This window comes from Ranitomeya variabilis, chromosome 3 (genome assembly GCF_051348905.1).
Source record: "Ranitomeya variabilis isolate aRanVar5 chromosome 3, aRanVar5.hap1, whole genome shotgun sequence".
NCBI lineage: Eukaryota > Metazoa > Chordata > Amphibia > Anura > Dendrobatidae > Ranitomeya > Ranitomeya variabilis.
In genome coordinates, this window is record NC_135234.1 from 754,761,772 (window position 1) to 754,775,269 (window position 13,498).

The 13,498-nt window shown below is 43.1% G+C and overlaps 1 protein-coding gene across 16 annotated transcripts in view; it reads left to right on the forward strand.

Moving 5' to 3' along the window:
- DLG2 (discs large MAGUK scaffold protein 2) overlaps positions 1–13,498 on the forward strand; it is a 1,278,757-nt gene that overhangs the window by 1,213,052 nt on the left and 52,207 nt on the right. For all 16 annotated transcript variants that reach the window (XM_077298627.1, XM_077298628.1, XM_077298639.1 and 13 more), the window contains one exon: positions 10,940–11,116. In XM_077298627.1, the coding sequence (XP_077154742.1) occupies positions 10,940–11,116 (177 nt within the window). The remainder of the gene's footprint in view (positions 1–10,939; positions 11,117–13,498) is intronic.

Here is a 13,498-nt window from a genome sequence, read left to right on the forward strand (position 1 = left end):
TTTTGTTTTGTTTTTGTTTGTTTGTTTATGGGGAAGTTTATATATAAAGTGAAGACGACAGAAAATCCTTTCTAGATGAGATTCTTCCTTAAGTACCTTTCAGATCCGGCAAAAGTCCAATAAACTTTGAAAATAAAACATCCCCAGTGGTTTATTTCACAGCGGGAGAAAGCTTTATTTTCCTTAGCCGGAGGCCGAGAGAGGATTTCTTTTTGTGGTGTTATTTGATGTGTGATTGCGCGGAGGCACTCAGCCTCGATTCTTCCATTATATGCATTGTGTGTCCAACAGCAAGAGACGACTTCTGCTGCAGGTTGTTCTGTGTAAGAAGGGGTCACTTCTGGAAATAGAACTCCGATGTTCTGCGCTCTCTCCGATGTTCTGCGCTCTCTTTTTCCTATGTTCTGCCTCTCTCTTTCCGATGTTATTTTCTCTCTCTCCATTGTTTTGCACTCTCCGATGTTCTGTGCTCTCTCTCCGATGTTCTGTGCTCTCTCTCTGATGTTCTGTGTGCTCTTTCTCTCTCTCACTCCGATATTCTGCTTTCTTCTCTCTCTTCGATATTCTGCGTTCTTTCTCTCTCTGATATTCTGCTCTATTTCTCTCTCCGATATTCTGCGCTCTCTCTCCGATATTCTACGTTCTTTCTCTCTCTCTCCGGTATTCTGCTCTCTTTCTCTCTCCGATATTCTGCGTTCTTTCTCTCTCTCCGATATTCTGCGTTCTCTCTCTCTCTCCGGTATTCTGCTCTCTTTCTCTCTCTCTCTGATATTCTGCATTCTTTCTCTCTCTTTCTCCAATATTCTGCTCTTTCTCTACGATATTATGCGCTCTTTCTTTTTCTCCGATATTCTGCTCTCTTTCTCTCCGATATTATGCGCTCTTTCTTTCTCTCCAATGTTCTGCACTCTCTCTCCGATGTTCTGCGCTCTCTTCGATGTTCTGCACTCTCTCTCCGATATTCTGCACTCTTTCTCTCTCCGATATTCTGCTTTCTTTCTCTCTCTCTCTGATATTCTGCACTCTTTCTCGCTCTCCAATATTCTGTGCTCTCTCTCTCCGATATTCTTTTGTATTTCTCTCTCGCTTTCTGATGTTTTGTGCTCTCTCTCTCTCCAATGTTCTGCACTCTCTCCGATGTTCTGAGCTCTCTCTCTCCGATATTCTGTTGTATTTCTCTCTCCGATATTCTGCTCTATTTCTCTACGATATTATGCACTTTTTCTCTCTCTGATATTCTGCTCTCTTTGTCTCTCGCTCCGATATTCTGCGTTCTTTCTCCGATATTCTGCTCTCTTTCTTTCCGATATTTTGCGCTCTTTCTCTCTCTCTGATATTCTGTGTTCTTTCTCTCTCCGATATTCTGCTTTCTTTCTCTCTGATATTCTGCGCTCTTTCTCTCTCCAATATTCAGTGCTCTCTCTCTCTGATATTCTGCTGTATTTCTCTCTCGCTCTCTGATGGTCTGTGCTCTCTCTCTCCGATGTTCTGCACTCTCTCTCCGATGTTCTGCGCTCTCTCCGATGTTCTGCACTCTCTCTCTCCGATATTCTGCGCTCTTTCTCTCTTGCTCTCCGATGTTCTGCACTCTCTCTCCGATGTTCTGCGCTCTCTCCGATGTTTTGCACTCTCTCTCTCCGATATACTGCGCTCTTTCTCTCTCGCTCTCCGATGTTCTGAACTCTCTCTCCGATATTCAGCGCTCTTTCTCTCTCGCTCTCCAATGTTCTGCACTCTCTCTCTCTGAAGATTTATTTTGCTTCCCCATCACTACGGATAACTCTTCATTGAAAACGTTATACATAATTAGTTGTACCGTGGATTATAAATGCAGAACACGGCAGTTTTCGAAATTCAATGGACCTGAAAAGATGCCTAGAATTTCTTTTGTTTTCTGGATGTTTTTTTGTTTTTATATGACAGTTTATGTAAGTCTGCCATCCATATTTTGTGCTTTCTTTATGTCATTGGCTAACAGATATTAACCCTTACTGACCGGCTCTGTTTGACAGTTAACCACGTAACTTTTTATTTCTTTTCTTTTTTTATATTCACTTTTAAAGATACGTAACTTTTTTAACTCTACACTTGGAATTTTTTTTTATGGAGGACAAGTTGGGGTACTTATCATTTTTTGATTACCAGTACCTTTTATTTTGTTTGATGGGAGGGAAATTAAAAAAAACCTACCAATTCTGCCTTTTTTTTCTTATGCTGTGCACCTTTCACTTTAATCTACGGTCCGTATAAATGTAGCGCTCGCACTTTCTTTAATATTTTTTACTTCTGCCCAATTAAAACATGGAAAAAATGTGATTTTCGTGTTGCTGCTTTTCCCGAAGAACATAACTTTTTTGTTTCATTACCAACATGATCCCCAGGTTTTGATAACAGCAAATATCTATATATGTATAATTAAAGAAAATTTGGCAGCACCACCAAAAAGAATGGGTGCAATAAACCAGTAAAGGTGATGACCAAACCTCCAAAGTAGAAAATCAGAAAAAAACAGGCAGCACTCCAAAAATCAAAATCAAAAACCCTGGCTTTACTGATCCATTAGCTGCAACGTTTCAGCAGATTTCTCTGCCTTTCTCAAGCTATATATATATATATATATATATATATATATATATATATATATATATATATATACTTGTGTATATATATATATATTTTTTTTATTATTAATTTTGTAATGGAAAGCCATTTAAAAATAAAAGTAAAATCATATTTAAATTGGAAAAAATTGATTCTATTTTATTTTTTTAATAAAAGCCTCCTCTCTCCATCAAACATATTAAATGTCATGGTGACATCAAAGAAGTTAAAATGTCAGCATCAGAGGAGACCTCAGTGCCAGCAGTAGAAGCCAGAGGATGGCTGTGTATTACCATATAGCCGTCATGGCATAGGAAATAGCACCTGACACATACAGGTGCTGCTCACTAAATTAGAATGTTATCAAAAAGTGAATTTATTACAGTTTTACAAAAAGTGAAACTCATATATTATATAGAGTCATTACACACAGAGTGATCTACCTTAAGTGTTTATTTATGTTAATGTTGATGATTATGGCTTACAGCCAATGAAAACCCCAACGTCATTATCTCAGTAAATTAGAATAATTAACAAAATACACCTATAAAGGCTTCCTAAGTGTGTATAAAGGTCCCTAAGTCTGTTTCAGTAGGCTCCACAATCATGGGGAAGTCTGCTGACCTGACAGATGTCCAGAAGGCGTCATTGACACACTCCACAAGGAGGGGAACCTTTTTGGAGATGGAAAAGTCATTCTCCAGCAGGACTTGGCCCCTGTCCACACTGCCAAAAGTACCAATACCTGGTGTACAATCAACAGGATCACTGTGCTTGATTGGCAGCAAACTCGCCTGACCTTAACCCCATAGAGAATCTATGGAGTATTGTCAAGAGGAAGATAAGACACCAGACCCAACAATGCAGACGAGCTGAAGGCTGCTATCAAAGCGACCTGGGCTTCCATAACCCCTCAGCAGTGCCACAGCCTGATCGCCTCCAGGCCACGCCGCATTGATGCAGTAATTGATGCAAAAGGAGCCCCGACCAAGTATTGAGTGCATTTACTGAACATACATTTCAGTAGGACAATATTTTTGATCTTAACATCATTTTTCAAGCTGGTGTTATAAAGTATTCTAATTCACTGAGATAATGACTTTGGGGTTTTCATTGGCTGTAAGCCATAATCATCAATATTAACAGAAATAAACATGTGAAATAGATCACTCTGTGTATAATGACTATATAATATATGAGATTTACTTTTTGTATTGTTCCGGTGCTACAGTTACAAATCAGAAATGAGCATTCCATCAGACAGAAGCAATCAATGTCTGATCTCTTCTTCACAAGTCACATGTGTAATGTTCTGGGGCAGCTGTATACATACAGGGCCATTTAAAGTGGTTGTTTCCCCTCTTCGTAAATGGGTAGTTTCAGATAGTACTTGTAAAAACAAGCAATTTTGCAATTTACCGCTTATTAAAATTTTCAATCGTTCTTGAGATCTTAACACTTTTTTCTTTTGTTTACAGCTTGTTGCCTTAGAGACTGACCACCCCCTGCTAGACAACAGAGCATGCACAGTGCTTACAGGCTTTATTTTATTGAGCTTGTAAGCGCTCTTCTGACGTTTGCCAGGATTATAAGTGTGCAGTGTTATTTCCTTATTCCGGCCAGCTTCTGCTCAGTGCTTTCGAGCTAGATAGCAGCGTCGGTCGGTCTCCTAGGCAACGAGCTAGAAAGAAAAGTGTTAATATCTCAAGAACGGCTGAAAATTTTACTAAGCTGTAAATTGTAAAAGTGCTTGTTTTCACACGCTCTATCCATCAATGTCCATATAGGAAGATGGGGAAATAGCCCGTTAAAAGAATATACCGGTATGTCATTCAAGAGCCACGTGTGGCCACCAGTATACAAACTGCAAGACTATTTGTCTATTATTCCATGGATTCGAGAATTTCCAATGAATTCAGTTTTGTTCTTTTTTTTTTGTTCGGGAAAATGTCATATTTGCATATTTTTTATGAATATTAATACCTTTTATATTAGCTAATCAAATTTTAAAAGTGTTTGGAGCCATTGATTGTGGCTGCGTCTGAGGCCGGGAACATCGCTTTAATTAACGCTAATTGTATTACTTTACATTATGTAAATGAGAAGTTCTGCAACTTTCTAATTGTGTCGGGTTCTCGCCCTTTTCTAGATCTCGGCTTGCTGTCAGTGAATAGTTACATTCCGGTTCGCATCCACTGGCTAAATAACCATCTCTATATAGACCTAAATACTTGTCACAGCTGAGGGTTCGTGACAGTGTATCCAGACCATATGATCTGTAACACCTGTCCTGTTTGCTACAATGTATCCGTGGAAATTGAAGGGGTTGTCCATTTATGGCGTATCAATATGCAATATTCAGAGCTTCCATAGAAATTACCGATGGAGCGCCACACGTGAGGAATCGCCTCTCCGTTCCTGACAGCGGCTCCGTTGTTGAGATTTGCACCTTTGGGCATTAATGGCCGATCCTATTGATTCACCTTACGATTTTTCGGCCGATAGCGCTGTATTTTTGCTTGCCGAGCTGTACTATTTATTGATACCATTTTGGACTGCATTCGACATTTTGATCACTTTTTATTACATTTCTGGGGAAGGTTCTGCTATTGAAAAATGGCAATTCTGAAACTTGATTTTTTTTCCCTTTATGGCGGTTAATTAATTAATTTTATAGTTTGATAGATCGGACTTCTGTGGATGTGGTAATACCAAGAATATATTTTTTTTATTTCTTTATTTTAAAACTGGGAAAAGGGAAGGGGGTCAAACTTTGATATATTTTTTTTATAACATAGAAACTTTTTTTGTATTCTTACTTTTTTTTTTTTTTACCTTGATCTTGCAATTCCTGCTGTATACAGTGGATATGACTATAGTCTGCCGCTGAGCGTCACGGGAGGGACAAGATGATGGCACTTAATGTGTACTTATGAGTCCCACCACCGGGGGGCGCCGTTCTGTGTGTGCACTGCAATACTTCTCACCACTATATAGATGATACATAAAACATCACTTGTGCCTGCATGTCTTCTGAGAAGATCTTACTGAGGCCCCCGCAGATTATTACCCCTCTGTTATCAGTCGCTCTACCTATCATTGGATAAATGTATAATTCAGGTGGAGCAGACTTTTCTCGTTTTGCTTTTATTGATGTGCGTCACCTCATTTATGGCGTGTTTGCTTCTTCGTGACTGCGGTGTAATAGGCTCAGATAGGATAATGCACATCTGCGGATGATGGGGATTGTGTCTTTATTACCATTCACTTCAGAAAATAATGCTCCAAAGACATTTAAAGGGGAAGCAATATCGAAAGTGCTGTTTTCTAAGTAAAGGTATTTCTAAAGGTGCTATTGACATGAAATTCTCAGCAGATGCCGGTAACAACCCATCCAATCCACACAGTTTGCCAGCGCCATATGCTGAAAATCGGCCGTACACCATGATGTTCCCACCTCCAAACTTTACTATTTGTATGGTGTTTTTGGTGTAATATGCAGTGCCTTTTGGCCTCCAAACATGCTGTGTATTATGGCAGCCAAAGATTTAAAATTGTGGCCTCATCTGACCACACTACATTCTCCCAATATTTCACAGGCTTGTCTACATGCTGTTGAGCAAACTTTAACATGATTTTTGAGTCTTGCATGCTGAGCGTGCATACAAGCCATGGAGGTTGCGTAATGAGCATGCATACAGGTCATGGAGGTTTTGTGGTGGGCGTGCATACAGGCCATAAAGGTTGAGTGTATTACTTATTGTTTTCCTTGAAACAACTGTACCTGTTGATTCCTGGTCTTTCTATAGCTCTCCACAGGTTTTCCTTGGCTCTTGGACAACTCTTCTGATAATTAATTTCACTCCTCTGTCTGAAATCTTGCGGGGAGCACCTGGTCGTGGCCGATTTATGGTGAAATTATGTTCTTTCCACTTCCAGATTATGGCCCCAACAGTGCTCATTGGAACCTTCAGTAGTTTAGAAATTATTCTGTAATTGATGTAATCAGTATGTTTTGCAACAATAAGGTTGTGAAGGTCTTGAGACAGCTCACTGGTTTTCTTGTCTCTTGTGTGGCACCTTTGTAATGAGACACCTTTTTATCGGCCATCAGATGAACCAGCTGATATTTTTCACTAAGAAGTTTTTTGCATCTCTCTTTATGTTCAATACTTAAATATAAAGCCTCCCCTATATATAGAGCTTGATGTCATGTTCTCCAGCTCCATAGATATCCTTTTGGCCTCATAGCAACCTCCTTATGTATATATCTGATCAACATTTGTCTCAAGGTTATGTCCCAGTTTCTATTAAAAGAAGAAAAAAAAATGACAGCGTTGAGCGCATGCCCGGGCAGCGTTACTCTGTAAGCATCATACATTAATCTTTTCATGCTATTTGACCATTTGCCGTATTCCCGAGACAATGAAATGGCGTTTTGTATATAACAGCCGCCTCCCGCGCTCTGCTCCATTAATCATTATGGTGGAGAGGGACCGATCTCATGGTAATAAGAAAAAATGAATAAACAGGACAATGGCGCACAAGTTAATCATGTGATTGCGGGACATGACAAAAACGTATTTTTATTTATTTTATAATTTTTTTACGTCTTTGTGTATGAAGATTTAACCCCTTCGCGCAAATGGACATACCTGTATTCATGTATGGAGCAGCGTCAGAAACAGGTTGGAGTCCCCTATGGGGGACTGAATAATTACCGTAAGTAAAATGTATTAAAAAAATATAAAAAAAACACAAAAAAATTAAAAATAAAAATTACGGTATTATACTTAGATCTAAACTTTTTTAACCCATAAGGTAAAGGGAAAAAAATTGGAACGCCAGAGCTATTTCTTTTTTTTTTTTCATTGTACCCCCACCCAAAAAAAATGCAATCAAATCATCTTATGTACCCCAAAATGATAGGCATAAAAATGACAGCTAGCCGTGCAAAAAACAAGCCGGCGCAAAGCTCCATCGCCTAAAGAATAAAAAAAGTTACAGGTCTCATGAAATGGTGACAAAAACTACATTTTTTATTTTATCATCATATAATGAAAAAATGTACAATAGAATCAACAAGTACAAACATACATTTTTATTAAATATCTAGAGAATACACATAAAGACTAAGCGTATAAAAAAGTGGGAAACCACAAAATGGCGCCAAAGTGCTAAGAACCTCCACACACAGAGCTTACAGAGTCATTGTTTAATTGTGAGTGGATATATTAAAAAATTAGACAGATACATGTGGCGGGGATATATAAGACTAAGTGATCAAATACCTATGGCTATTAACCAAAGGCCCTGCAAGGCCAAGCACTGCTAGCTGCTAAAGCAAACCCTCACCTAATGGAAGATGACAGACCCATTCCACATTCCACTTCAACGGCAATTTACAAAGTATATTATACATGAAGCGATACCTGTAGTGTAGGATACGGCACACACCATGAGACCCGACGCACGTTTTGGCGATTAATAACACAGAGGGTGAGGGGCCGGATGTTATAAACCGGGGGACAAGGGGCCGGAGGTTAGACACAGAGGGTGAGGGGCTGGATGCTATACACCGAGGGGCCGGAGGTTATACACCGAGGGTGAGGGGCCGCATGTTATACACCGGGGGACAAGGGGCCAGAGGTAATACACTGAGGGTGAGGCATCGGATGTTATACATCGGGGGCCGAGTGGCCAGAGGTTATACTGGGACTGGGGGGTCATACAATGGGAACGAGGGTCCGGAGGTTATACACTGGGGAGTGGGGGGTCATACACTGGGGACGAGGGGCTGGAGGTTATATACCGAGGGTGAGGTGCCGGATGTTATACACCGGAGGATGAGGGGCCGGAGGTTCTACACTGGGGAGTGGGGGTCATACACTGGGGGCGAGGGTCCGGAGGTTATACACTGGGGTGGGGGGTCATACACTGGGGATGAGGGGCCGGAGGTTATACAGTGGGGCAGGGGGTCATACACTGGGGAGTGGGGGTCATACACTGGGGAGTGGGGGTCATACACTGGGGGTGAGGGTCTGGAGGTTATACACTGGGGATGAGGGGCCGGAGGTTATACACTGGGGCAGGGGGTCATACACTGGGGAGTGGGGATCATACACTGGGGGTGAGGGTCTGGAGGTTATACACTGGGGTGGGGGGTCATACACTGGGGATGAGGGGCTGGAGGTTATACACTGGGGCAGGGGGTCATACACTGGGGAGTGGGGGTCATACACTGGGGGTAAGGGTCTGAAGGTTATACACTGGGGTGGGGGGTCATACACTGGGGATGAGGGGCCGGAGGTTATACACTGGGGCAGGGGGTCATACACTGGGGGTGAGGGGCCAGAGGTTATTATGCACTGGGGCAGGGGGTCATACACTGGGGAGTGGGGGTCATACACTGGGGGCGAGGGTCCGGAGGTTATACACTGGGGCAGGGGGTCATACACTGGGGGTGAGGGGCCGGAGGTTATTATGCACTGGGGCAGGGGGTCATACACTGGGGAGTGGGGGTCATACACTGGGGGCGAGGGTCCGGAGGTTATACACTGGGGTAGGGGGTCATACACTGGGGGCGAGGGTCCGGAGGTTATACACTGGGGTGGGGGGTCATACACTGGGGATGCAGGGCCGGAGGTTATACACTGGGGCAGGGGTCATACACTGGGGAGTGGGGGTCATACACTGGGGGCGAGGGTCCGGAGGTTATACACTGGGGTGGGGGGTCATACACTGGGGATGAGGGTCCGGAGGTTATACACTGGGGTGGGGGGGTCATACACTGGGGATGCAGGGCCGGAGGTTATACACTGGGGCAGGGGTCATACACTGGGGAGTGGGGGTCATACACTGGGGGCGAGGGTCCGGAGGTTATACACTGGGGTGGGGGGTCATACACTGGGGATGAGGGGCCGGAGGTTATACACTGGGGTGGGGGGTCATACACTGGAGATGAGGGGCCGGAGGTTATACACTGGGATGGGGGGTCATACTCTGGGGGCAATGTGATGGAATGAGACACCAGTATAGATCAGTGCTGTGTCCCAATGCTTCTCTCCATACAGTGCTGGTCGCCATAAGCTGCAGACACAAATCTGAACACTTAGAATCTGAATTATTAGCTGAGTGATGGGGAATTGCGCAGATTAATCAATTGTTCCTACACGGACAAGTCTTCTTTAAGGAGAGGAGCGGTTTGCAGGTCCTGTGCCGGTGTGGTTATCCGGGCTGGTGCCCCCAACATCACAGACATATTGTGAATCGTTAAGCCCGGTGTCATTACTGGATCTTCTCGGCAATAAATAACCGGCAGTGTCTCCTGCGGGAGTCCTTACCGCGGTTCTGTTTGTGAGCGCGTCCGGGCAGCTGACGGAGAAGCACATTGACTTTACGACCCGAACCGCTCTCTTAATTGCTATGGGTGTTGGTGGCTCCTTGGGCTCATTGTCTGCAGAGTGAGGGCTGCAGCGTTCATTACCCGAAATGCGTGGACACATCTGCTATCAAGAGGGGCTCAAATCACCGTGGATCTGATACTGCTGCATACTACTGCCACAGTATATGTATTATTTTACAATTTTTCATTCATTATCTCAAATAGCATAATCTCCATTAAAGAAAACTATCACCGTTTTATGTATACAGCTCCTATGCAGACCTATGTGTCTCCAAGGTTACAGACTACACATAAACACTGTGATCTGATCTGATCAGTACAATGAACGGTCAGAGGGAGTGGACTGCTGGATCACACTACTCAAGGTTTATGTTGTCATCTGTCACCATAGGGAGACATAGGCCTGCATTGGAGCTGTAGACACAAAACGGCAGGGGATATTTTATCCTTCAGTCGATCTATATCTTGTGTCAAATGTTTTTGAAGGTAATGGAAAATTGATTGCAAAAGTATACATACCCTTTAAAAGAATATAAATGTTAAAAATAAAACAATATTTATTTATTTATTTTTTTAAAGGGTAAAAATAAATAATAGTCATAAAGTTTATATTCTACTCCACTCCATTTAACCCTTTTTTTTTTTGAGAGGAGAAGAGGATAGATGGAAGAGAGTAACACATGAGTGCAGCATCAGGCTACACAGGGCTTGTTTGTAGTCTGTAACCATGGAAACACATCAGTCCATCTAGGATCGGTAGGCGTAAAACGGTAGGGGATTTTTAGTCACGTTGCTGCCTTTATATGCCGATAATATTCATTTAACCCCTTCATATCCCTCCAGTGCTGGTTTTAGAGCAGTAGGTGACCTCGCCACGTGTCTTCTCCGAGAAAAGGTTGTGATAACGAGATGTTTCCTCTTCTTTTCTCACAGAGCCATGTTTGACTATGATAAAGGTAAGGACAGTGGTCTCCCAAGCCAAGGACTCAGCTTTAAATACGGAGAAATCCTACACGTGATCAACGCCTCCGATGATGAATGGTGGCAAGCCAGAAGAGTCCTGCAGGATGGAGACAGCGAAGAGATGGGCGTTATACCCAGCAAGCGGAGGTATTAACTCGACTTTTTTTTATTATTGATATTAAAGCCAATTTTAAAAGAATGAATGGGATTTTGAGGACACCCGTTGTCCCGATAATTAAGGACCCCATTGTCACAATTCATTTTTGGAGTCCTGACAGCTCTGGTTCTGCTTTAATTTAAACGTGATTTTTACTTTTGGGCCAGCAAGGATTAATGTCATTTTCCTTGCTGGCAGCTGCTCTGTTGCTGGTCAGCTGATTTGGGTGGTGACCACTCCCACCATTCTTTAAATAGTCACATGACACATCAGCTGACTGTTGGTAATAGAGTTTGTCTATTAAGACCAGCCTAGGAGTGTGGAGCTCTCTGGTGCCAGCGGTTTATCTGCTGCTTCGGCGGGGCTCGGTTTCCTGATTCCGTGTCCTCTGCGGTGTGGATCTTGGCAGCAGAGGCTGGAGCTAAGTTTCTTTATTCCTTTCCCTGTCTGTATGGTGTTTGTCACTACTCTGTGTTGATACCATCTGCATTGGTAAGGCTAGCTTCCTTGTCGGCAAGTGCATTAGCCAGAGTATACTGAGGTAACAGCTAGGGATTAGGTACGTGACGGCGGCGGGGGGGGAAGGACCCGCATAGGGCGTTAGGGGAGTTTAGGGATAGGTTCAGGTTATTGGTGGGAGGTGCCCCATCCCTCGTTCCCTACTGTTAGGACCTTCCTCTCCCTCTTTCCATCCCGTTGTGTGTGTGTGTGTCGTGCCGTCCACTGGACTTTCCCAGCCCGCACGTGACACCCACCTATTAGACATTTCTGACCTTGCAGGTCCCAATAACAAGTCAATAGGAAGAATTCTGGCTACCTGCAGGCACCACTAGGAGGAGCTAACCTGACCCATATAAAGATGTATTTATGAAATTAAAGGGGTTGCCTTGTTAAAACTTTTTTTTTTTAATTGGAAAACGTCTTTCCCGAGCCCACCATTTTCCTCGCTTTTTGCTCGCCAGCTTGCATACTTTGATTACAGCGTAAATGCTTTATAAATATTACATTGCATTTCCTTCCAGCTTTTCTCTTTTTACGGCCGTCAGGGTTGTATTTATCGCTTTTGACTTTTAATTTCGAAACAGAATTTGCAAAAAACGAATTGCGCTCGAGGGTTTATTCAAGTGTGTCGGTGCCGCAGCGGAGAAAATGCCGCAGTCATATGATCGCCGGGATCTGTTCTTTAAAAGGATATTCTTATCGCAATGGGATATGGTATCGCTTTGTGATCGATGGGGTCTTGTCTGTGCAGGATACTGAAGCCGACTACCTTAACGCAAACTGAGCAGTGCTGCAGGTTCCCTGCACAGAAGGGAGGACACGGGAAAAACAGCAAGTGGACTTCTTCACTACACCGGTGCTATGCCCTTCGCTTTTGAAGATTGATGAGGGTTTCAGAGGTCTTTTTTAAAGAAATCTGTCAGCAGGATTTCACCCCCAAAGCTATTTAAAGGCAAGTCCAGCAATATCTATACATTGCCAGTTCGTTCCTCCGTTACTGAGAAATCAGAGTTTGAATTGATAGGCAAATTAGGCTAAAGAGCTATGGTAGCTCTGGAGCTTGTTTCACTCCAGCTCTATTCCCCGCCTCCTGCTTGAATGACAGGCAAAGGAGCTTTTAATCAAGCAGGAGGTGGAGAATAGAGCTGGAGTGACAAGCTATTCCCCATCACCTGCTTGACTGACAGGCAAATGAGCCATCAGTCAAGAAGGAGGCGGAGAATAGAGCTGGAGTGACAGAAACTATTAAAAGCCTCCTGCTTGACTTCAGGCAAAGGAGCCATCAGTCAAGCAGGAGGCGGAGAATAGAGCTGAAGTGACAGAAGCTTCGGATCTACCATAGCTCTTCATCCTCATTTGCATATCAATTCAAACACTGATTTTTCAGTAATGGAAGAAGGGAATGGCCATGTTAAGGTGTTGCTAGACTTGTCTTTGATAGAGCTACAAGCACATATAAATAGTCAGGGGAACGGCGCACTTTTATTCCCATTATAATGCATTGCGCATGCTCGACCGCCGCTTCTTTCATCCCCATACGTGGCAGCTGAATGCTGCGCTCGGCTTTTTCCAGCAGTTCCATGGTGAATAAATGGAAAATTTTGTAAAAATGATAAAAATCCCCCATTCTGCCTATTGCTGGGGGTCTCTGCAGTCGGACCCCCACGATCAATAATTTATCGCCCATCCTTAGGATAGCGGCTAGCTTGTTTTGACCAGACAACCCCCTTTAATCTCCATTCGCATTTCTGCTGGTTATTTCTGTATCTGATCTGATATTTTCTGCTTTGGATTTTGCGAGAGATCCGTAGAAAATAATTAAAAATCTTCAAAATAATTGATATGTCGGGACCTGTCTCAGAGTTTGATGA